Source organism: Theropithecus gelada, chromosome 10 (genome assembly GCF_003255815.1).
Source record: "Theropithecus gelada isolate Dixy chromosome 10, Tgel_1.0, whole genome shotgun sequence".
In the NCBI taxonomy this organism is placed as follows: domain Eukaryota; kingdom Metazoa; phylum Chordata; class Mammalia; order Primates; family Cercopithecidae; genus Theropithecus; species Theropithecus gelada.
Genome location: NC_037678.1, coordinates 6,629,447 through 6,655,060, shown reverse-complemented (window position 1 = coordinate 6,655,060; position 25,614 = coordinate 6,629,447). Strand labels below are relative to the sequence as shown.

Sequence of the window (25,614 nt, the reverse complement as noted above, 5' to 3'; positions counted from 1 at the left end):
AAAGGAAACTTTGAAATGGACACTTCCTGTTACTGTCATTCAGTAAAAAAATCCCCAGCACTTGAAGGCAATCATACAGAAAGCCTGCAGCAACGCAGCCAGTAGACGCTTCAGGTGGTGGTGCCTGCTTTAGGCTGGCTCTCCCCGGGTCAAAAGGGACGTGATAAAGTGTCAAAGGGATGTTAAGGATCAAGTGGGCACCAACTGTGACTCCCCTCTCACCCTCCCTACCCCCCCCCCCCCCCCCGACTTAATGGATGACAAAGAAAACTGTAGGAAGCCGTTTCTCTCCAGGACATGCAGTGTCTTTTAGAATTTTGGAAAAATGCTTTCTCTCGAGTCGCTGGGGGGAGCTCCCAGGCTGGACCCCCGCACAGATCCTCCCCCATCGCCCTCCCAGCCTCTGTACCCAATCCCCCTCCCAGCCCCCCGTCCCCGCTCCATTCCCCTCCCAGCCCCCCGTCCCCGCCCCCATCCCCCTCCCAGACCCCGTCCCCGCCCCCATCCCCCTCCCAGACCCCGTCCCCGCCCCCATCCCCCTCCAAGCCCCGCCCGGGAGGGCGTCCTGCCCGCTCATTGGGCCTCCCTCCGGCTTATTTGCATGGTCCGAGGGAGGCGGGGCGGACGTCGCGCGTGGAACGCCCGGGCGGAGACGCCGCGGCCGGGTCACGAGAGCTTGCGGGCGCCCGGCGGAGCTGCTGCGGATCAGGACCCGAGCCGATCCCCGATCCCGACCCTGATCCGGATTCGCGCTCCCGCCCCCGCCCCGCCATGTACGACGCCGAGCGCGGCTGGAGCTTGTCCTTCGCGGGCTGCGGCTTCCTGGGATTCTATCACGTCGGGGCGACCCGCTGCCTGAGCGAGCACGCCCCGCACCTCCTCCGCGACGCGCGCATGTTGTTCGGCGCCTCGGCCGGGGCGTTGCACTGCGTCGGCGTCCTCTCCGGGATCCCGCTGGGTGCGTCTGGGGCCGCCGCCCGGGCTCCGCGTGCGGAGGGGGTGCCCCCTAAGAACCCCCAGGGGGTCCCCAGGGGTCGCGGGGCGCCAGGAGGAGCGGGCACCAGACACAGACACGGCGGGGTGCATCCCGAGGGTCCGCTCTGGGGCAGATGCTTCCTGCGGGGGCGCTGTTCCCTGGGCGCGGGAAGGGGGCGTTGGAACCCGGAGAGGTCCGGGCCGAAGCCTGAGGCTCTCGCGCGTCCCCACCCCTACGCGCATCAGGAGCCAGTGCCTCCGGATTGAGAGTCGGGACGTCTCGGAGTGACGGGGAGTAGGGAGCAGGACCTGGGGCGGAGGGTCGTGCTGGCCCCTGCGGACTCCGGGTCCCCGGTGTCCTCTCGGGAGGTGCTGGGCGGGCTGAGCTGCTGGGGGGCCGATTTGCCCTGGGCGGGACCAAGAGTGGGGCTTTGGCCGGTGCCCCAGGGTGGGTTCCTTCCCTCCGGGGATTGAGGGACTCAAGACACCCCGCGCCTGCGCTCTCTTTAGGTCGCAGCCCAGCCTTCTGGGGACTGGGCAGCCTCCCAGAAGGGCGACCCTGGGCATCCTCCAGGACAGGCTAACTGGAGTCTGGTGAGGAGGGGTACCTTGAAAGAGGAAAGTTGTTTCCACCTCCTCCAGTGTTTGGGACCCTTCCTGGGGGCTGGAGTGCATCCCTGGACACCCCCCAATCCCATCCTCTTCTCTAGTCTCCACTGACCTAGGCCCACCCTCCCCTCTCCAGCTCAGTACTCCTGGAAGTGAGATCCTGTGCATTTGAATCTTGTCCTAATGAAACATTTGTCCATGTGGGTACCTGTGTGTGTGTGTGTGGTGGGGGTGCAGACGGAGGGTTTGTTTCTCAGTAGCCTGAACTACTAGGGTATGGTATCCTTCCCGGGAATTTGCCTGCCACAGTCCTGGAGGTGGGGAGGGGGTTGTGAGCCAGTGGGCAGGGGCTGGGGCAAGTAGCATTGTAGAGCTATTGACACCAGAGGTCTCCAGGCAGGAGATCATGCCCCCATCAGCCCCGTTTTATTTGGGCTTCCTTAACAATGGACTCTTTGCCCTGCCTGCCAGAGCCAGCAGGGAGTGACTGTTCAGTGGTGAGCAAGCCCGTGCTGGTAGAGGAAGCCCTGCCATTGGGTAGGAGCAGTGAGCAGCCCCTGGGCTGACTGGGAGGTGGGGATTAGGGATTAGACAGTCCTGGCTGTCTGCCTTCCCCTAAGCCATGGGGAGAGGAGCAAAGGGCAGGAAGTGTGGCCTCCAGGAGAATTAGACTGGCCACATGACCATTTGCACACCCTGAGGTTTAGCAACAATAAAAGTCAGCTTTTGTATCCCAAGGTGGCCTGTGGACACCCACATGAACAAATGTTTACACTGGGACAGAATTCAAATGCAGTGATCCCAGGAGCCTAAAATACACTCACTCTGGTATAGAAAGGATTCCTTACTGGGCAGAGGACAGGTGCAGCCTGGGGCTTTCCCTGGCAGGACACAGGGAGGCTCAGGAACCACCAAGTCCCTGGAAGGTGGCTCTGGAGATGTTGGCAGGAGCCACTCCCTGTGTTCCAGGGTTCCAGGTTCCCACTTTAACCCTGTCTCACAGGAGGCTGTGCACTTGGGGACTGCTGAGCATGTCCCAGAGGCTGCATCCTGGACACAGCTCCTCAGTGCACCTGAGCTGAGGCTAACTTGGCAGAAGGGACAGGCAGAACCTGCCCAGCCACGTGCAATTCCACCGCTCTGGCCATGCTTGGAGAATCGGCTCAGGGAAGGAGAGCTGTGAATCAAGATCAGATTTGGGTCAGGACAGGCTGGAGCATGCCTGTCCCTGTGCTTCCCAAGATTTATGGCTGGCCAGGGATCAGGCTGGGAGGGGCGGTCTTGCATGCCAGGAGAGTGGCCAGTAAGTGAGGTGACATCTCCTGCACCTGACAGCATTAAGGCCATCTACGCCAAAGCTCTGATGCTGATATGTTCCTGGCCTCTGACTTTGTGGGGCATTGAGGTGAGGCCTGCTCACCTGGGCTTCTGGAAGTGAGAGATTCATTCCTGTGGCTGAGGCCTACAGCAGCACTGTCTGGTAGGCATATACTGGAAGCCATGTCATTGTGCATTTCCTAGAAGCCATGTTGAATAAAGTAAAAGATACAGGTAGAATTAATTTCGCTGAGCCCAATATATGAAAAATAATATCATTTTCACATCTGTTCAATATAAAAATGTACTAATGAGATACTTCATACTAAGCCGCTGAAATCCAGTTTGTATCTTACACATCTCAGTTCGGATGAGCCACATTTCAAGGGCGTGATTGCCACATGTGGCTACCATAGTAGACAGTACTGGTCTAGACAAAGGTTGGTGGCATCCTTGCTGTCTGGTTTCTGGCCTTGCCAAAAGTATTGCCATCCCAGTGTGGTACGTTCTCTTATGTATTTGTCTCCTGTCCCCAGAGCAGACTCTGCAGGTCCTCTCAGATCTTGTCCGGAAGGCCAGGAGTCGGAACATTGGTATCTTCCATCCATCCTTCAACATAGGCAAGTTCCTCCGACAGGATCTCTACGAATACCTCCCGGCCAATGTCCACCAGCTCATCTCTGGCAAAATATGCGTCTCACTCACCAGAGTGTCTGATGGGGAAAACGTTCTGGTGTCTGACTTTCAGTCCAAAGACGAAGTCGTGGATGTAAGCAGTTTGCTTATCTGGATGTTATATCAAGTGAGAAAAGCTGTTTTCACATGGGTGCGGTGGCTCATGCCTGTCATCCCAGCGCTTTGGGAGGCCGAAGCGGGTGGGTTGCTTGAGCCCAGCAGTTCGAGACCAACATGATGAAACCCAATCTCTACAAAAAATACAGAAAAATTAGCTGGGCATGGTGTTGTGGGCCCGTAGTCCCAGCTGCTAGGGAGGCTGAGGCAGGAGAATTGCTTGAGTCTGGGAGGTGGAGGTTGCAGTAAGTCATGATCATGCCACTGTACTCCAGCCCAGGTAACAGTGAGATGCTGTCTCAAAAAAAAAAAAAAAAAAAAAAAAAGACTGTTTTGTTTTGGAAGCAACACAGGCAGTTGTAGGCCCCCTGTGCCGGAGTGATATAAACTCTGTATGTCTCCAGTGGTTTGGTCCATAATGTTTGTAAACCCTGAATGTTCCAGGGCAGTTTCTTTTCTTCACTTTTTTTCTCTTTTTTTGTGGGGGCGGGGGGTGTGGGCACGGTGCAGGGTCTTGCTCTGTCTCCCAGGTCGGAGTGCAGTGGCGCAATCGCAACCTCTCGAGTAGCTGGGACTACAGGCACAGGCCACCACACCCTGCTAACGTTTGTACTTTTTGTAGAGACAGGGTTTTGCCCTGTTGCCAGGCTGGTCCCAAACTCCTGCACCCAAGTAATCTGCCCACCTCGGCCTGGCAATTACAATTTCAAATAATTCCTCTCTTTCCTTCAACACTTGGCTCATGACCTCCCAGTCCAAGGAACCTGTCCTGCAGGCGTGCCTCTCCTGAGCTTTATGTATCTTCCATAATGAAGATGCTTTCTCAATGGAAACCCCACAAGGGTGGGAACATGCCTTATTTGCCTGTATCCTCAGGGTCTAGCAGAGAGAAGATAATTTGCAATACCAAAACACCATTTAATTCGGCTGATGCTTTCATAAGTGCTCCTTGGATGAAGGACTCCATTTTACTTAACAGGTCTGTGGAAGACAGCAGCCTGGCGCATCTAACCAGCAGCCAGTTTCATCCTCTGTTTAACCTTGTTTGCAGGAGCTTTCTCTAAACAGCCAGCGCTTGTCTGTTCCCACATGGGTCTGTTCTCCCAGTGAATCAGCGTCGTGCCTGCTGACTGCTCTGTAGCGTGGCGCTTCGCAAAGTGTGATCCTGGGACCAGCAGAGCAGCAGCTCCTGGGAGCTCATTGGAATGGCAGACCTTCAGGCCCCGCCTCGGACCTGCTGCTTGCGAATTCTGGGGAGGGACACAGAATCTCTGGTTCCACAAACCCTCGGGTGATTCTAATGAATACCGGCATTTGAACAGCACTGATCAAATGCCTTTCAGTCCGTGAGTCAACAACCCTTGGTGGTGTCTGTGGTGACCCAGTGTGACTCCTGTGGGGGGCAAGGAGAGGAAGTTGAAGTTCACTGACAGTGTTGTTAAGGGGCTTATGCAACAGATGAGACCCACGGGCCTGAAGTCCGAGGGTGTAGGTTGGTTCCCCGTTCTTTCAACCCGTGGATCAACCTACTCTGTGCAAAGGGCATTTTCAGGTTTGTTGCCCTGCTCACTTGGAGAAGGCTTATGAAGGATCACGAAAATTAAAAGGGTGCTGTTGCGTATAACTTCTCTCTCTTTTGCTTTCACAGGCCTTGATATGTTCCTGCTTCATCCCTTTCTACAGTGGCCTTATCCCTCCTTCCTTCAGAGGCGTGGTGAGTCAGCTTTCTCTGCTAGTGCTGAGTCCTGGGGGCTTTCTCTCTAAAGCGTGCTCACACATCTCCCGCCTGCAAGGCGCTAGTGTCAGGCACCTCAGGGTCTGTCCCGTGGTGGAGCCCTGTGCCTCGCTGCCTTTCAGACAGAGTAGCCACAGCTGACCCTACTTCGAGGCTACCTGGGCAACAAAACTTACTTCATGTGTAATTAATTGTCTGGCTATCTGTAAGGTAAACTGGCTGGTTCACTTAATCTGCACCGTAAGCATCAGGTAGCTTCTCTGTGACCTAGTTAAACTATGTGATGTTGGCCGGGCACGGTGGCTCATGTCTGTAATCCCAGCACTTCCATCTCAAAGAAAAAAAAAAGATAAATAAAGTATATGACGTTGAAGAATCTGTTACCCCTGGAAGGTGGAGCTTTACTTTTAGGGGGAACTATAACAGTCATATATATATATATATGCATTTTTTATATAAAAATAAATAAAAAATAATTTTTAAAATATTTTTTATATAAAAAATACATATATATTTTTTTTTGTTTTTTGAAATGGAGTCTGGCTCTGTTGCCTAGGCTGGAGTGCAGTGGTGCGATCTTGGCTCACTGCAACCTCCACCTCCCAGGTTAAAGCAATTCTCCTGCCTCAGCCTCCTGAGTAGCTGGGATTGCAGGTGCGCGCCATCACACCCAGCTAATTTTTTTGTTTTTAGCAGAGACAGGGTTTCATCATATTGGCCAGGCTGGTCTCCAACTCATGACCTCAGGTGATCCACCCGCCTCGGCCTCCCAAAGTGCTGAGATTTCAGGCGTGAGCCACCGCGCCCGGCCAACAGTCGTATATATTCTAAACAGCAACAAAAATCTGTAAGCCTGGTCTAACCTAGATTTGTGCTTTGTTTTGTTTGGCTACTTTGTGATGCACAGGAAGAAGTTTAGGCTATAAAATACTAGCCCTTTAGGGTCAGTTTTGAACCCACAAGAGCAGCAGCAGAACCTCTGATGCAATCCTGTATGTTAGCGCCGGCAGAGCCACGTGGCAGAGGGACTTGCATTGGGAGCCTCCCATTGCAGGCCACGTGCTCCTGTGCGCTATCTTACAGGGTCCCCACAACCGAGGGGAGATGTGACTATTCATCCCATGTGGCTGTGGGGAACTTGAGAGTCATACTTGCCCAAGGAGCACGGCCAGGGAGCTTGCGCCCAGGTCACTCTCTGCTCCTCCGTCAGAACAGGGCATGTCTTGGTTCACTGCAGGGTGGCTTTTCTCATTCTCTGTAGTTTGGGGTCCAGGATAGTGGTCCACAGAGCCACTGGAGTGCCCCGCCACTGAGTGACCAAAGCACGTTTTGGATTTCCGACGTTGCCACAATGTGGTTGGGCATCAGCAGGACCCCAACCCCTTGTTATGCTGTGGCTTTATGTGGGTATTTCGTCTTTCCCAGAACTCAGTGGGAGTGCACCCAGCAGCACCATAGTGATGCCCTCTGGCTCCCCAGTGCACAGTTCTGGCTTTCCTTCCTGGTGGAGAGTTTCAAGCCCTCTGGGTCCTACTCTGTCCTTTTCACCCCATGGCTTTGGTCAGAAGCTGCTGGCAGTGTTCAGATTTGGCTGAGTTCAGTGCATATGTGCATTGGCCATGCCAATTTCTGAGCCATGCCAGGGGGATGGAGAAGCCAAAGCAGGAGTGTTTGTTCTGCAGGCTCTGGACTAGGCACTGGGTCTGTGCCAGCTCACTTGCTAATCTTGCATCCTCCCCAAACCCCCACTGGGGATGTCTGGCCACATCAGAAGACAGTTTGGGTTGTCAAAACTGGGGGAGTGCCACTGACATCTGGTGTACAGAGGCCCGGGATGCTGTGTCATCACCTGTTGAGTGCGCTCATAGGAATCCTGCTGACGATTAGAACCCATTATTCTTGAAATTCAACGCAAGCAAATTCAAAGCATTACTGTGTATGTACCACGTGCTAATCAATCGCACCACTGGAGCTCCTGAATTCAAAACATTACTATAAAGTTCAAAATGCATGGAAAAGTTCTACATGGCAGGAGAATATTTGGGCTTCAGACTACCCCTTGAATGAAAATGATCCACCAGTTGCCTTCCTCCTTGGCCTTCACTCCAGATTCCTGGCATTTCATTCTGTGTACCTTTATGCTAGTGAGGTTTTTGTTTGTTTTTTAGACAGAGTTTCACTCTATCGCGTAGGCCTGGAGCACAGTGGCGTGATCTCAGTTCACTGCAACCCTCGGCTCCTGGGTTCAAGCGATTCTCATGCCTCAGCCTCCTGAGCAGCTGAGATTACAAGCAGGCACCCCCATGCCCACCTAATTTTTGTATTTTTAGTAGAGATGGGGTTTCACCATGTTGCCCAGGCTGTTCTCGAACTCCTGACCGCCAGTGATCCATGTGCCTCAGCCTTCCAAAGTGCTGGGATTACAGGCGTGAGCCACCATGCCTGGCTGCTAGTAAGGTTTTTGATGCCTTGCTACATCTGCCCTAGACATAGTGTGGCTACGATTTTGGAAATGCTGCTGTGTAAACTCCTGATCGTTTCTGGACTCCAGGCAAGAATCTTGATGGCTAACGTGTGGCTGAACATGTCTGATTCCCTCCTGGACCTGTTTTAGGCCAAACTCTGCTCTGAAATTCCTCCGTGTGGAAGGGCGGGCTGGGGAGAGCCTCCCGGCTGGAATCTTTTGGAGGCCTTTCTCTGTGGGCGTCTGATGGCTGGCTCTGGTGTCTGGCTGTGACAGCTGTGCCTGGAAATCATTGTAGACACAAGTTTCACAGGTGCAGGCTCTATCCAAATTGTAGCAAAAGCTGCCTGCCCCAGGTGAGCTATGGGCAATAAGGTGATTTAAGGATATAGATGAAGGAAAACTTACCCTTAGAATGATTTATCCAAAATGCTGCTGTGTTGTGGGTTAGAGGACATTTTCTGAGGTCCCAGGTTCATTGTTTCATGTGTGTCTCCAAAGTCCCTCCAGGTCTTGGTTCTAATTGTCAAACGTGGAGGGAGACAGGCTCATGGGTTAAAGATCTTATTCCAGATTTGTGTATCCTCCTTGCAAGCAGCAAAGGGGGCTGGATTTGAACCCATGACCATCTTTCCCCTTTGGGTTTCTATCACACTCTGCCCCCAGTGCACTGAGCACCCCCTAGTTCATATGGCCCCCTTAGGCACTCCTATAGGTGCCCATCTGGCCCTAGGACTTGGCCAACACAACATGGACTCCAGTCTCCATCTGCCTCTTTGCCAGGCACTTTTGTGCAGTGCACACACTGTACAACAGTAGACAGCAACCCTGAGAGCCAGAGTAGAGCCTGTCCCAGCACAGGAATGCTCAGTAAGGATTTGTCGCAGGAGTGATTCCAAAGCCAATGTCCTCCCTCCATATCAGCCTGTTTGCGGCTCTGAGAAGCTCTGCCCACATGTGAAAGCTTGTTAAGCAGTTAAGCACTAACCCAGAGCTTCAGACGGTGCCAGTCCTTTTTTCCCTTCTTTAAAAGCGATATGTGGATGGAGGAGCGAGTGACAACGTACCCTTCATTGATGCCAAAACAACCATCACCGTGTCGCCCTTCTATGGGGAGTACGACATCTGCCCTAAAGTCATGTCCACAAACTTTCTTCATGTGGACATCACCAAGCTCAGCCTACGCCTCTGCACAGGGAACCTCTACCTTCTCTCAAGAGCGTTTGTCCCCCCGGATCTCAAGGTGAGTTGGCAGTGAGGAGGCAGGTGTTTTGGGGGGCTCTTCTTCTTTAACTCCCTGATTGCCAGGAGCTACCTGTTGCTCTCTGCACAATCAAACAGAAATAGACCTTGTCAATGATGGTTAATGGAAATAAAAGGCACGTGTCCCAGAAGCTCAGGTGAGGCACTGCCCTGATTATGGGAATCACCTGGGAACATATACCCAGCCCTAAAACTCAGATCCACTTCCCAGGCTGTGGTTATATAGTCAGGGGGTGCAGCATAGGCATTAGGATTTTTTATTTCTTTAGTTATAAAGATTTTTTTTTTCTTTTTGAAACAAGGTCTTGCTGTCACTCAGGCTGCAGTGCAGTGGTGCAGTCATAGCTCACTGAAGTCTCAAACTCCTGGGTTCAAGCCGTCCTCCCACCTCAGCCTCCTGAGTAGCTAGGACCCACAGGCATATACCACCACACCTGGCTAATTTTTAAAATTTTTGTACAGTGTTGCCCAGGCTGGTCTCACACTCCTGGCCTCAAGCGATCCTCCCACCCCAGCCTCCCAAAGTGTTGGGATTACAGGCATGAGCCACTGTACCCAGCCACTAAGATGATTCTTATTTGGAAACATGGTCAAGAACAACTGCATTCGGTAGTTTAACCTTTTTTGATTGTGGTTGTTTTAGTTTGCCTTACCACTCTACCATAGTAAGAAATTTGCAGACCATGTACAGCAACCTTTGGTGCTCCTGGAGAGAAAGAAGGAAGGCTATGCAATGCAATGCATGCCCACAGTCCAAGGGAGAGGGAAGGTTGTCTGACAGGATTGGTTTTCCTGTGTGCTTTATAAGCAGATGAGTAGAGGAGATAGCTCTTATTGTCCTAGTGACAATTGGGACAGGCTGCAAAACTTGTTAGGGTGGAGGCTTATTCCGGGACCAAGGAAGCCCAAGAAACAAGCTCCTGCCAGGCGCAGTGGCTCACACCTGTAATCCCAGCACTTTGGGAGGCTGAGGCAGGCGGATCACTTGAGGTCAGGAGTTTGAGACCAGCCTGGCCAACACGGTGAAACCCCGTCTCTATGAAAAATATAAAAATTAACCAGGCATGGTGGCACATGCCTGTAATCCCAGCTACTAGGGAGGCTGAGGCAGGAAAATGGCTTGAACCTCGGAAGCGGAGGTTGCAGTGAGATTGCGCCACTGTACTCCAGCGCCTGGGCAACAGCAAGACTCTGTCTCAAAAAAAAAGAAGCTCCTGCCTGCTGGGATGCCTACAAAGTCTCTGTGGAGGGGTGACATTCGAGCCAAGACCTGTAGGGAACTGTCTCCTGGGAGCACAGAGCCCTTTGCTCAGCCTCCAGGTGGCTCAGTCCCCCCAGCCAGCAGACTCAGAGCTTGCACGATTCTTTAGTGCCCTCTGCGGTCTTCCAGTGATGCTTAAATAAATGGTGCTTGGTGTCTCCCCGCTGTAGTCCCCTTGCTTGCTTTGCTCACAGGTGCTGGGAGAGATATGCCTTCGAGGATATTTGGATGCGTTCAGGTTCTTGGAAGAGAAGGGTATGTATGGGCTGGGAGGATCAGACGTGCCCTTTTGATGAGTATTTACTAGCAGTCTTGGTAAAGACTGAGATTTGCCTTAGTTCTAACACTTAGTGCCCAACACCTTCCTTGTGTTGCGCAACCTACTCATGAGCCCGGGAGATAGGAAATCTTGGTCCCATTTTATAGATGGGGAAACAGAAGCTTGGAGAGGAGAGCCAAGCAGCACACACCCCTCTCTGAGGGGCAGAGCCAAGATTTGAACTGGGATATCATGACTCCAGGGCCCTCTCCCTCCACAGGGTCCCCTTATCTGAAAGTGGTTTTTCTTTCCAGCTCGACCTCTTGTGATCCTTTAGTTTAACAAGGGCTGAAGTTAAAGAGTTTCTGCGCCTGGACTCCAAATGAAGCAATCAGATTTCTCATCTCCAGTCAGGTGTGGGTCCAAGCCCACTAGACCAGTTTGTTCTTTCCAGAGCGAATTTCTGCCTTCAAGTCATCCTGGCTTGTCGGGGCTGGGGGAGCTCTGCTCTAGAAATATTAGAGTGGAAGGAAAAAGATGTGTTGGGAGCTGTTTTTCTTTAATACTAAGAGTTGGCTGATATATTGTTCTTGTGAATTTGTTGTTGGCCAAGACCAAGGAGACTGCATTTGTAAGGACACATGTGTATTTATCTGCTCAGAAAGTGTTCATTGCTGTGCGCTAGGGATACTGCAGTGAACACAGAGGTGTGGCCCTTGCCAGCCTTGTGAGAGAAGTGAGCAGATAAGTAAGCAGAAGGGTGATGCTGTGTCAATGGGAAAGTACAGGTGCCAACGAGAAGGCACAGGTGTCAAGGAGAAGACACAGGATGCTGGAGGCTCATGCAGGATGGATCTCCAAGGCCCAAGGGAAGAAGGGCCTCTCGGAGGGCATGAATCCACATGAAGACTTTGGGGATAAGGAGGAGAGCCTTAGGCACGGGGGCCATGAATGTGAGGCCTGCAGGACACAGAGAGGATGGCATGAAGGCCTGTGCAGCTGGAGGGGTGGGGATGGGGACACTAAGAGATGGCTGGAGAAGAGGGGGTCAGGAATGGTGAAAAACGGGACAGGAGGGCAGGCTGAGCCTTTTGGATACAGGGGATTGCATCCCACAGCCTTAGGGAGCCATTGAGGGCTGCTGCAGTGGGAGTGAGGGGATCAGAGGAGGGCTTCGGAAGCCCCCTGGCTGCGGGACAGGGAAGGGAGAGACCAGCATCTAGGAGGCCAGTGAGGCAGCCAGAGGCTCCACCAGGATCAGGGCTGTGATGGTCATGAGGAGGAAACCAATTTGAAGCAGTCCAGGGGAATAGGACTTGGAACTGACCGATGGCACATTTGGGGAGAGGAAGACAAAAGAGCGTAGTCCCGGCTTCTGGCTTAGCAGTTGCGCAAAGGGGAGATGGGGAGCTGCACCCATGGGTTGAGGGTTGAGACATTAGGAGGGAACCAGTTTGGCAGGACAAGCTGGTGTGCCAGAGATGCTGGAAGCAACATCTCCCTGAGAACCTGGCAACATTCCTAAGGGAAAGTGACATCTCAGAGGGTAAGGAGGGCATCTGATAGAGCCTGGAAAGAGCCAGGGCAAGCATGAATGTGAGGTTATCTTGGGGAGCAAGGTTCAGGCATTGAGGAGCAGCCCCTGGTCTTTTCAACCTGAGGTTGGAAGCCAGAGTTGGGCCAGGTGCAGCTGTGGTTGTCTGAAGCTCCCCTCCCCCGGCCCAGTGTGCCAAAGCTGTAAGAGCAGGGGCCACTCACTGGTGCTGGTGGCTGAGTTCCAGCACCCAGGACAGGGCCTGGCACATACTGGTGCCCGATCCTCGCTTGCTGGGTGCTTCTTCCAAGGCCGTGTGATGGAAGAGTACCCTCTTTGACGTCAGGCCCGGCTTCAAATCCCGGCTCTGCTATGTACTGGCTGCGTGGCTTTAGACAAGTCTCTTAACCTCTGTGCTTCTGATTTCTCAGCTGAAAAATGGAGATGATGATAATGGTTGATGTAAGGCCTGATAGTGAAGCACCTAGCTCAGGGCCTGGGAGGCAGGTGTAACCAGTGGTTCAGTTGTTATAAATGAACAGTAACCCTCGCCTTTGCACCTCATGAATCCAGACGTGGAGATGGAGCCCACACAGCTAGCAGGAGCCAAGCTCACATGTGTCCTGCTTTAAAGCCCTACACTCCTTTCTCCGGGCGACAAACACCTGCGCTCATTCTCCTCACTTCCCCTCTTCCCCTTGCATTTGGCTAATAACAGGCCAGCTGCCTGCCTCCCTGCAGTTCGGTGGATGGGTGGGTAATGATCACCACTCCCCACATTCACCTGAGGGGCTTGTTTTCCCTGCCCTTCACAGGCATCTGCAACAGGCCCCAGCGGGGTCTGAAGTCATCCTCAGAAGGAATGGATTCTGAGGTCGCTGCGTCCGGCTGGGAAAACACAAGTCTGGATTCTTCCCCGGGGCCGGCTGCCTTGGCTATGAGGCTGGATGGAGATGAGCTGCTAGACCACCTGCGTCTCAGCATCCTGCCCTGGGATGAGAGCATCCTGGACACCCTCTCGCCCGAGCTCGCTACAGGTACCCCCTCATCAGGCTGGGCACGGGCAGCACCTTGTTTTCTTTCTTGCGTGTTATGGAGGAAGATGGTACTGCCACATGGGAGTGATAGGGCGAGGTGACCAGAACAGGCTGTCGGGAATATCTCCTTCCATGTGTACAGCCTGGTCTGCTGCTATCACTCCCAGCACAGCCCCCCCAATCCTGGCACCTTGCCAAGTCTCCCCATGGGGTCATGACCGGAAGGAAAACAAACTCCAGCTGAGCCCCTTGGGGTTCTCCATACAGGCTCCTCCTGCAACAGCTGGGCCCTCTCTACCCCTTCCCAACCCTATCTCCCCAACATGGCACCTAAGCTCCTGCCAACCTGGATTTCATGGGCCCCAAGGATGGGTGTCCTGCCTCTGGGACTTGGCCCATTACTTGGAGCTCCTTTCCGGTTGCCACCCTCCACCTGTCCAGCCATCTCAAGGCTCCTTTCTTGAGGCCGCTCTTAATTTCTCCCTTCCCCTAAACCCACAATTTTGAACCTCCATAGAATGGTGCTGTATTTTATAATGTCATTAAATATTGAATGGACAGACAGTGCTATGGTCCAAATGATTGTGTCCCCCCCGCAATTTATCTGTTGAAATCCTAACCCCCAAGATGATGGTCTTAAGAGGTGGGGCCTTTGGAAGGAGACTAGGTCATGAGGAAAGGGCTGTCATGAATGGGATCGGTGCCCTTATTGAAGAGACCCAAGAGACGTCCCTGTCCCTTCTACCATATGAGGACACAGAAGGTGGTGTCTATGAAGAAGCAGGCCCTCACCAGACACCAACACGTCTGCTGCTTGATCTGGGACCTCGCAGCCTCTAGAACTCTGAAAAATCGATGTTTGTTGTTTTATAAGCCACTCAGTTGGTGGCGTTTTGTTAAAGTAGCCTGAACACGGACTAAGTAAGACAGAGGAACCCACAAACCAGCTATGGAGTCAGGCATTTGGAGAAATTAAAAAATGAGTCAGACATAGCTCCTTGTTCTTGAGGTACCAACACCCTAGGAGATGGGAGACAGCAGCTGCCCAGGTGCATTAGGTTGTTCTCACATTACTGTAAAGAAATCCCCGAGACTGGGTAACTCATAATGAAGGAGGTTGAATTGGCTCACAGTTGCACAGGCTTGACAGGAAGCACGGTGCTGGCATCTGCTCAGCTGCTGGGAAGGCTGCAGGAAACTTACAATCATGGCAGAAGGCGAAGGGGAAACATGCACATCCCATGGCTGGAGCAGGAGTGAGAGAGAGAGGGAAGTAGAGAGAAGGTGCCATATGCTTTTAAACAACCAGATCTCACGAGAATGCACTCACTATCAAGAGAACAGCACCAGTGGGGAAATCGGTCCCCACAATCCAATCACCTCCCACCAGGCCCCGCCTCCAACACTGGGAATTACAGTTCCACATGAGATGTGGGCAGGGACACAGATCCAAACCATATCACCAGATTAATATGATTTGAGGCACCACGAGGTCATTAAAGAGAGGGAATAAAAGACTGGGGCTCTAGGAAGAAAGCTCTGGAATCCAGCAGAGGGTCAAGGACCAGCTTGTAAAGCTGGTGGTGCCTGAGAAGTTCCTAGGAGAACATAGATGCTGTGACATTTGATGTAGCTGTTTTTTGTTTTGGTTTTGTTTTTTGAGACAGAGTCTTGCTCTGTCGCCCAGGCTGGAGTATGCAGTGGCATGATCTTGGCTCACTGGAGCCTCTACCTCCCAGGTTCAAATGATCCTCATGCCTCAGCTACCTGAGTTGCTGGGATTACAGGCGTACACCACCAGGCCTGGCTAATTTTTGTGTTTTTAGTAGAGACAGAGTTTCGCCATGTTGGCCAGGCTGGTCTCAAACTCCTGACCTCAAGTGATCCACTGACTTTGGCCTCCCAAAGTGCTGGGATTACAGGCATGAGCCACCAGGCCCAGCCTGCTATAGCTCTTTCTGTGCAGATTATTTGCTGTGGGGTATATTCAGATTTCTTAATACAAGATGATGCTTTGCCTCATGACTTACACACCATTTTCTATATAATTTCAGCTATGATATTGGAAATGGACATGTGTTTTCAAGGAAAATAAAAGCAGGCTTTCTGGAATGGTGACTTTCAAACATATTTGTCAATTTAAAGGAGCTGGGAGTGGGGACCCTATGTCCTGTAAGCACTCTCAGGGCTGTTCTGAGCTGTGTGCCCTGCTTCAGCTTCACACTGCCCTTGCTGTGAAGGGAGCAGCCTGGGTCGGGCGCAGTGGCTCACACCTGTAATCCTAGCACTTTGGGAGGCTGAGGTGGGTGGATCACCTGAGGTCAGGAGTTCGAGACCAGCCTGGCCAACATGGTGAAACCCCATCTCTACTAAAAACACAAAAAATTAGCTGGGCATGATGGCAGGCGCCTGTAATCTCAGCTACTTGGGAGACTGAGGCAGAAGAATCGCTTGAACCCTGGAGGCGGAGGTTGCGGTGAGCCAAGATCACGCCACTGCACTCCAGCCGGGACAACAAGAGCAAGGCTCTGTCTAAAAAAAAAAAAAGAAAAGAGCAGCCTGGCAAACCCCACCCCGTCTCTTCTGTGAGTGCCTCTGACCCTTTGGCTGCCAGGACGGGCGTATTTCATGGAAATGCTAAGCACCAACAGAGTAAAGTGGTTTGGTTTTTCACACTGGTGGGAGATAATAGCTCCAAATTGTCTTTTTCAGCAGTGAGTGAAGCAATGAAAGACAAAGGTGGATACATGAGCAAGATTTGCAACTTGCTACCCGTTAGGATAATGTCTTATGTGATGCTGCCCTGTACCCTGCCTGTGGAGTCTGCCATTGCGATTGTCCAGAGGTGAGCATTTTAGGTGGCCCTGTGTCTTCCTCACAGGGTTGATACGAGGATGAAACAGGATGACAGATGATGGTGGCATGTAGTCTGGGGCCTGGATTGTCGTGCAGCAGATCACAGCTCACAGTCTATATGCAATGCCCCTGAACGCTGCCTGCCTGTCCTCAAGCCACACATGTACCTGTAACTCAGTGCAAGCCCAGAAACTCCCTGTGGGAACTCCTGGAGTTGTCAGTGGCCTCACATAGCAGCGGGTCCAGTCTCTTGTGATTGCCTGAGGAAACGGGCCCGGAGGGCTTGGGGTCACCGCTCTGAGGTCACAGAGATGCCTAGTAGAAGGGTCAGGCCTGGAAGCAGGATCCTTGCTGCCTCTCTGAGCTATTTCCATTTAAAATCACATGAAGGCTGGCGTGGTGGCTCACGGCAGTAATCCCAGCATTTTGGAAGGCCAAGATGGGTGGATCACATGAGGTCAGGAGTTTGAGACCAGCCGGGCCAATATGGTGAAACGCCATCTCTCCTAAAAATACAAAAATTAGCAGAGCATGGTGGCACGTGCCTGTACTCCCAGCTACTTGGGAGACTGAGGCAGGAGAATCGCTTGAGCCTGGGAGGCAGAGGTTGTAGTGAGACAAGACTGTACCACTGCACTGCAGCCTGGGTGACAGGAGAGAAACCCTATCTCAAAATAAAATGAAATGTAATGAAATGAATAAAATAACAAATCAAGTCATGGCCAGGCGCAGTGGCTCACACCTGTAATCCCAGTTTGGGAGGCTGAGGTGGGTGGATAATGAGGTCAGGAGTTCAAGACCAGCGTGGCCAACATGGTGAAACCTCGTCTCTACTAAAAATACAAAAATTAGCTGGGCATGGTGGTATGTGCCTATAATCCCAGCTACTCTGGAGGCTAAGGCAGGAGAATTGCTTGAACTGGGACCTGGGAGGCGGAGGTTGCAGTGAGCCGAGATCATGCCACTACACTCCAGCCTGGGCTACAGAGCAAGACTCTGACTCAAAAAAAAAAAAAAAAAAAAAAAAAAAAAAAAAAAAATCAAATCACATGAAAGTAGGAGAACATAGGGAATTCCATCTTTCGTTCTAGGCATATATGATTCAGAGCCAGCAGTTAGGAGAACACAGTGTGATGCTCCTAGAACTTATTGATTGGGCTTCCTCTGACTGGGCTTCCTCTGACTGGGTTTCCTCTGACTGGGCTTCCTCTGACTGGGTTTCCTCTGACTGGGCTTCCTCTGACTGGGCTTCCTCTGATTGGGCTTCCTCTGATTGGGCTTCCTCTGATTGGGCTTCCTCTGATTGGATTTCCTCTGATTGGGCTTTCTCTGACTGGGCTTTCTCTGACTGGGCTTCCTCTGATTGGGCTTTCTCTGATTGGGCTTCCTCTGATTGGGCTTCCTCTGATTGGGCTTCCTCTGAAACGGGGGAGAGCAGAATGGTCGGAGCTTGGCTCAGCAGTCAGACTGCCCTTCTTCAAATCCTGGCTGCACTGTTTACCACAGCTATGTGACTCCGGACGACTGAATCCACCTCTCTGCACTTCAGCTGCCCATCTAGAGAGATCACCTGGAGCAGAGGGTGGTCGGGAGACTCAGTCTGGTTACTGAGTCACAGTGCAGGAGTACCCATCCCATAGTAAGCATGCAGCTAGTGACGTTGATTTCTATTTTCGGGTAATAATGATGATAGTAAAATTAGAGACAGATAAAAGGTATGGGCTTTAGACCAGGGCACTGCAATTTCTAAGCTGTGTGACCTCAGGCAAGTTACTCGATTTCTCTGAGCCTCAGTGGTTTCATCTGCAATATATGGATAGGAAAACCGACCTCGGTGGGTTGTCTGACAGTGGAGGGCACTTGATTGAAAAAAAATTACCCTGGTCTGACTGAAAGAAAAAAATTGAGCTAATATAGGCATCAGGAAAGGGGCTGTATGCGCCTGCACGGAGTCCAGGGAAGGGGGAACAAAGAGCCTGAAGGTGTGAGGAGGTGTGAGTGCTGACCTGTCTATTACGAAGAGGCTGCTGAGCCTCCTGTGGACGTGGCCCTGGACTTGGCACTTTAACACCTGAGCTGTTAAAATAACCTCAGATTCTGTGTCCTTCAAGGGTTAGGATTCTGATTCCTGCCGAAATGCTTCTGAAAGGGAGGCAATGAGCCAGCCCATCCCCAGTTGCTTTTTTTTTTTTTTTTTTTTGAGACGGAGTCTCGCTGTGTCGCCCAGGCTGGAGTGCAGTGGCCGGATCTCAGCTCATTGCAAGCTCCGCCTCCCGGGTTTTTACGCCATTCTCCTGCCTCAGCCTCCCGAGTAGCTGGGACTACAGGCGCCCACCACCTCGCCCGGCTAGTTTTTTGTATTTTTTAGTAGAGACGGGGTTTCACCGTGTTAGCCAGGATGGTCTCGAACTCCTGACCTCGTGATCCGCCCGTCTCAGCCTCCCAAAGTGCTGGGATTACAGGCTTGAGCCACCGCGCCCAGCCCCCAGTTGCTTTTTAAGATCATCGGGAAGTTCCGTTCTTGCCGTTTGTCCCTGGACCACTCCTAGGTCTTCCGTGCCCCACCTCCATCTGGGTGTGTCCTAGGCTGTCCACCACACAGTTGTATCCTGCCGTCTCCCCTCGTGGGGCCACTGTGCCATCCCTGGATCCATAGCTTCATTTTTCTTGGCTTTTCCCTGGTTATTCTGGAGCAGAGCCTCTAGTAAACTCCCAGGGAAGTAAACATTTGACTTTGTGTGTGTTGGTAAACGTGTTTTTTTTCTATCCCATCTCAGTGATAGGTTGGCCATGTCTAGAATTGCAGGTTGAAAATCATTTCCTCTCAGAATATTGGTTAGTGAGAAGCCTGGGACTGAGACAGTCACATTCTCACTTCTTTGCAGGTAGGTGCTCTTAGGACTTTCTATCCCTTATAATCTGAAATGTCATATGTCTTGGTGTAAGTCCTTATTTCATTTATTCAGCTGGACAAGTACTGGGGACCCCTTCAGTCAAAGCCTTCTCCAGCTCTGGGAAATTATTTTCTATTCTTATTTCTGTTTTTCCTTACCTTCCATTTGCTTTTTTTCTTTTCTTTTCCTTTTTTTTTTCTTTTGAGACAGGGTCTTACTCTGGTGCCCAGGCTGGAATGCAGTGACATGATCATGGTTCACTGCAGCCTGAACCTCCCAGGCTCAAGTGATCTTCCCGCCTCAACATCATAAGTAGCCGGGACTATAAATAAGCACACGTCACCACACCCAACAAATTTTTTAAAAAAATTTTGTAAGACAGGATCTTACTATGTTGCCCAGACTTTTTCTTCCTCTTCCTGGGGCTCTTATTAGGAAGATGTTTGACTTCCTGGGTTGGATTCCTGTCTCCGTGTCCGACTTTCTCTCTTTGCCATATTTTTTATCACTCTTTGTCTTTTTGCCTCTGCTCTGACAGATTTCCTCAAATTTTGTCTTCTAGTCCTATCCTACAGTTTTTACTTTCAGCAAATATAATTTAATCTCCAAGAGTACTCTCTTGTTCTCTGCTTGTTCTTTTTACTTAGCATTCTGTTCTTGTTTTATGGATGTAACATTCTCTTGGAATATTTGTTGTCCTCCGGATCATCCCTTCTCCATTTCTTCTTGGGCTAGTTTTTGTTTCTTCATCTTTTTTATGCTACTTATTCTCAGCATGTGCTTGTTGGGGTTTTTCCCATATAGCAACAGAGGACTTGGAGCTCAGGGTGAAAAGGGTAGGTGCATCACCTGGCAGAGCTCCCAGACAGTGACAGGCGGGCTACTGGAAGGATGTCTATCTGGCGGTGCTACTGCTTTCCTAGAAGCCCTTCCTTTCCCTGGAGGTGGTTGAGCTGTCGGATTTTGCCCTGGTGATGAACACTGGCTCCCCGTGCTCTGCCTGTTTCATCGCCAGCCCCCTCCCCTTCTGCCTGGAGTCCAGTAACCTGTTGAAATATCTTGCTCATTGGTGAGCCCCTGCTCCTTCCTCATTGCTCTTGCATATTTATCACTTCTTGTAAGGCCGCGCTTGTTCTCGGGGATTTTCTTCGTGCCACACCATGGGAAACACGAAGTGGTTGCATGCTGCAGTCCTGAGCATTTATTTCACTCACGTCCTTACACGTAGATTTGTGTGGGTGTTTACTTAGTTTTTAGCAAATTAGTCTGGCATGTCCTTTGATCCTTTTTTTTTTTTTTTAGACTGAGTCTTACTCTGTCATCCAGGCTGGAGTGCAATGGCGCAATCTTGGCTCACTGCAAGCTCTGCCTCCCGGGTTCACGCCATTCTCCTGCCTTAGCCTCCCGAGTAGCTGGGACTATGGGTTCCCGCCACCACACCCAGTGAATTTTTTGTATTTGTTAGTAGAGACGGGGTTTCACCGTGTTAGCCAGGATGGTCTCGATCTCCTGACGTCATGATCTGTCCATCTTGGCCTCCCAAAGTGCTGGGATTACAGGCGTGTGCCACCGCATACAGCTTTTTTTTTTTTTTTTTTTTTTTTGAGACGAAGTCTTGCTGTGTCCTCCAGGCTGGAGTGCGATGTCGTGATCTCGGCTCACTGCAACCTCCACCTCCTGGGCTCAAGAGATTCTCCTGCCTCAGCCTCTGGAGTAGCTGGGATTACAGGTGTGTGCCACCACACCTGGCTCGTTTTTCTATTTTTAATAGAGGTGGGGTTTGGCATGTTGGCCAGGCTGATCTTGAACTTCTGACCTCATGATCTGCCTGCCTTGGCCTCCCAAAGTGCTGGGATTACAGGTGTGAGCCACCACGCCTGGCCCTGATTAATCTTTTAATGCCCAGTCCCTCCTTCAAAAGCCAGCTCCATTTTCCCACTGGCCTTCCTAGATTCCTTCTCCACTCCCCAGGATCAGCCTCCTCCTCCCCACCCCACTACTGCTGGCAGGGGGATGTCTGTGTTCAGGCATTTATCAGAGACCCTGAGGTGGGGGTCCTTTGTGTGTCTGGGGGATGGAGAGTCTAGAGGAGGTAGTGACCACACCTCTCCATGGTGCCCCTGCTGGGCTCACATGTGACCAAGCACAGCAAACCTTGAGGCAGGGGATGGTCTTGACCATGAGAGCCCTTGCAGCAGCTGCCATGGGCCTCAGCTCCTCTCCAAGCTGGGAAGAGCCCTGAAAAGCCAAGGTGTTTGTTTGTTTGTTTGTTTGTTTTTCCTTTATTTCAGTGTAAGTCCTTTGAGCTTTATTGAACCAGAAGTGGCCTCATTTTGCTTTAGAGATTTCAGATGGGCTCATCCTTGTCCTGTCATCCCAGATCCACCTGCTGGGAAGTCATCAGATTGGACATGATGTTGGCGGCTTTTGTAAACAAAGGGTGGTGTTGTAAGCTGTTGTGTCTGCCTATGTGTGTGTTTGTGTACTTGGTCTTATCTCTGCAGACTGGTGACATGGCTTCCGGATATGCCCGACGATGTCCAGTGGCTGCAGTGGGTGACCTCACAGGTCTTCACTCGAGCACTGATGTGTCTGCTTCCCGCCTCCAGGTAAATACTTTGGCTGTGGGTGTGTGGGCCGGGCGGGCATCTCTCTCATCTGATGAGGCCTCACACGACGTTCTGGAAACAGCTGGCTGAACGTCAAGCAAGGAGCTTGCCCTAAGGTTTGGGGACACTGTCTCATGGGGGGCAGCTGAATCAGTCAGAGGTCCCAGTGCACCTCCTGAGAGCTGTCACCCAGGCCAACCTGCACCGGGGCCTGGGAAGCCTTCCCGTCGGATGAGTCTCTTTGAGTGCAGCATTGATGGTGGAGGAGCAGAGAGGCTGCGGATAAGTAGGGAAAGGTGCTTCAGACAGAGTGGCCAGGGTGAGGGCCGGGGAGTGTCAGATAGTACTGTGGTGCCTGCGGGAAGGAGCTCTGGTGCCCATGGCACAGGAAGGAGGTGGGGCCCTGGAGGGGCAGGGCTAGCAGAGCTCCTTGGAGCGTGTGGCTGGGTGCCTGGGAATGCAAGCTGCCTGTCCTCCACCCTCTGTTGTACTGAGTCACAGTCTCTGGGGTGAAGCCCAGCAGTCTGCGTCGACAGGCCCCAGGAGATGCCGCTACTTCCCGAATTCTGAAAACTGAGCTGGAGCTCAGGGCCTGGCTCCTGTTACCAGGGTTGGGCGTTATCCTGAAAATCATAGGCCTTAGTTTCCTCACTTGGCCAACAGGGGCAATCGCTGTTCCCTCACTGGGTTTCCGTGAGCTTCTGAGAGCCCATAGCATGGTACTTGGCACATGCTGGGCATCAGGAGGTATGGCCTCTTTTGCTATTGTTATTATTGGTAGACACAGAAGGATTTAAAAGTAGGGGAATGCGAAGATCTGATTGGCTAGGGAAGAGGGCAGTAGTGGCCAAGTAGAGGATGGATCCTGGGCCCTGGCTGGCAGCAGGCAGCAAGGGGGGCTACCAGGGTCCAGGCAGGGATGATCTGTAGACTGAGAGGCTTTCTTAGGCTCTCGGACAGGAGGAGGTATTGGTTCCAAGCCCAAGGAGTAGGGGCAGCCCTGGTGACTGGTGGTCAGTGGTGCCAGGGGGTTGTAGGACACCCTGGGGGGCAAGCAGGTTTGTGTGGAGGAAACCGATAGGCCCCTTCAGGGATTCGTTGGTGGGCGACACCTATGGGAGGGGTCCACCAGTGAGAGGGGTCCAGGTAGCTGGGAGGGCCACAGGCTTAGAAGACCTAGATGGTGACATCAGCCCAGCACTGAGGGCTGAAAGAAGCTGTGTCTCTGGCTGTGGCTGCATTCCCAGAGTGTGTGTGATGGTGCCTCGACTGGCTGGCAGTGTGGGTCCATCGTAGCCCAGACTGCACACTATAGCAGTGGGAATGGCCGCTAAGCCAACTTTCTCCATGTGTTTCAGGTCCCAAATGCCAGTGAGCAGCGAACAGGCCTCCCCATGCAAACCGGAGCAGGACTGGCACTGCTGGACTCCCTGCTCCCCCGAGGACTGTCCTGCAGAGGCCAAAGCAGAGGCCACCCCACAGTCCATGCTCAGGTCCAGCCTGAATTTCTTCTGGGGCATTAAAGTACCTGCTGGTGCTGAGAGGCTCTCCACCTTTCCCAGTTTTTCACTGGAGAAGAGTTTGTGAGTCATTTGAGGAGTCGAGTCTAGGAAATTCTTTCAGAGGTGCTAAAGCTTCCCATCTTTGTGCAGCTATCTCCACATCGCCGTGTAGTGACCCCTGCCTGTGACGTGGAGGATCCCAGCCTCTGAGCTGAGTTGGTTTTATGAAAAGCTAGGAAGCAATCTTTGGTCTGTGCAGCAGTCCAGCACTTAAGTCTAATACGTCAGCATGCGTTAGTTCAGCTGGTTGGGAAATGACACCAGGAAGCCTAGCACAGAGGGTCCCTTACTGACTATTTCATGGTCCTATTAATGGTCAGACTGTTCCAGTGTGAGGTTCTTAGAATGACTAGTGTTTGGATGGGTGGGGGCATTGTGGTGGGGGATGGGCTGGTCTATGTGTGATCTTGTGGGGTGGAAGGAAGAGAATAGCACGATCCCACCTCCCCATGCCGTGGGAAGGGGTGCAGTTGGTTCCCAAGAAGGACACTGCCTGTCAGGTGGCCTGCAAATATAATAACCTTGACAACTAAAAACCTCTCCATGGGGGTGGGGGGTACCAAGATGATAACCGATTTACATTTTAGAGCACCTTTTTCACCTAACTAAAATAATGTTTAAAGAGTTTTATATAAAAATGTAAGGAAGAGTTGTTATCTGTTGAATTTTGTATTATATGAATCAGTGAGATGTTAATAGAATAAGCCTTTAAAAAGAAAAAAAAATTCAGCTGGGCGCTGTGGCACACGCCTGTAATCCCAGCACTTTGGAAGGCCGAGGTGGGCAGATTACCTGACGTCAGGAGTTCAGGACCAGTCTGGCCAACATGGCAAAACCCTGTCTCTACTAAAAATTAGCTGGGCCTGGTGGTGTGTGCCTATAATCCCAGCTATTCGGGAGGCTGAGGCAGGAGAATCGCTTGAACCCAGAAGGCGGAGGTTGCAGTGAACCGAGATTGAGCCATTGCACTCCAGCCTGGGCAACACGAGCGAAACTCTGACTCAAAAAATAACAATTTAAAAAACCCAAAAATCTGGTGTGCAGGGCGGTCACCTCAGCCCCCCAGGCAGGAGCCAAACACAGCAGGAGCTTCTGCCTCCTCTCCACCACAGCCCACAACTTGAACCTGGTTTATTTTCCACACACTTCTGATCTGCGTTCTTTTTTTCTCTTTGCATCTTCTCATTCTCTCATCACCCCAACCTCTCTCTGTCCTCCCTACTCTGCCAACCTTGATGGAGACAAGCCCTTGAGACCAGAACTCACCTTTTCTCCAGGTGTGATAGTTGATTAGCAAGCTCAGTGTAATATGACTGAAGGTGAAACGTGTGTATATTTTTCTATTTATGCATTTGAGTATGGTTCATACAAGAAAAATAATGGTATGCTCAAACTGTTAAATGTTGGAAAAGAAAGTTACAACCCTCACCCATATTGTGTAAGGAAGTGCCCTGGAGGGGAAGAACCAGCAAGTTCAGACAAAAGCACTTGACTGAGAAGACAGACCCTTTACAAGAAACGGGTTCTAGGGACAAACTCTCTGTGGGCATGTTCTCTTAATGAGATTGTGAACTCTTTGAGAAAAGAGGCTACTTGTGAAAATAATGACGTGTTGCCTAGTGCATAGAAGCCCCCTTTGGGGCAGGAGTTCCAGGATTTGAACCTGCCTTCTTACATCTTGAGGGTTGAGTGAGTTCCCAAGGCCTCTGTTCAGTGCTTGCTCCATCAGTGAGCTCAGGTCTAGTGAGTGCTGGGGTCTTCCACCCCCAACCCCACCGGGTGTCAGAGCAAGACACTGTCCCCTGTGGAGCTGGAATGGGGTGGAGGAGCCTGCACCTGGCACCCTCATGGCCTCCTTGTGATGGACCCACCCTTGTAATGTTGGAAAAGAAAGTTACAAGTTTCTGACCAGGCGCGGTGGCTCACACCTGTAATCCCAGCACTTTGGGAGGCTGAGGCGGGTGGATCACGAGGTCAAGATTGAGACCATCCTGGCTATCACAGTTAAACCCCATCTCTACTAAAAATACAAAAAGTTAGCTGGGTGTGCTGGCGGGTGCCTGAAGTCCCAGCTACTTGGGAGGCTGAGGCAGGAGAATGGCATGAAGCCGGGAGGCGGAGCTTGCAGTGAGCCGAGATTGTGCCACTGCACTCCAGCCTGGGCGACAGCGACTCCGTCTCAGAAAAAAAGAAAAAAGTTACAAGTTTCTTTTCCCAAGTTTCCCAATAGGCGTTGTTCTGTTAGCACCACATCTTCGGTCATTAGCAGATATAACTAAACTTTAACAATATTTTCTTTTCTTTTTTTTTTGAGACGGAGTTTCGCTCTTGTGGCCCAGGCTGGAATGCAGTGGTGCGATCTCTGCGCCCAGCCAACAGTATTTTCTAATAACCAATATATTTCCATATGCACAAATGTATATGTGGGTGTTGTGATTGTTATCAGG

At 51.6% G+C, this 25,614-nt stretch overlaps 1 protein-coding gene across 1 annotated transcript; it reads left to right on the top strand.

Annotated features, from left to right (window-relative positions):
* Positions 1 to 607: 607 nt before the first annotated feature.
* PNPLA3 (patatin like phospholipase domain containing 3) lies at positions 608 to 23,876 on the top strand. Its single transcript, XM_025400759.1, has 9 exons — positions 608 to 958; positions 3,438 to 3,670; positions 5,342 to 5,407; positions 8,926 to 9,135; positions 10,611 to 10,671; positions 13,025 to 13,246; positions 15,959 to 16,091; positions 21,501 to 21,605; positions 22,964 to 23,876. The coding sequence occupies exons 1-9, from the start codon at positions 772 to 774 to the stop codon at positions 23,190 to 23,192; spliced, it is 1,446 nt and encodes a 481-aa protein (XP_025256544.1). The 5' UTR covers positions 608 to 771; the 3' UTR covers positions 23,193 to 23,876.
* The last annotated feature ends 1,738 nt before the right edge of the window (positions 23,877 to 25,614 follow it).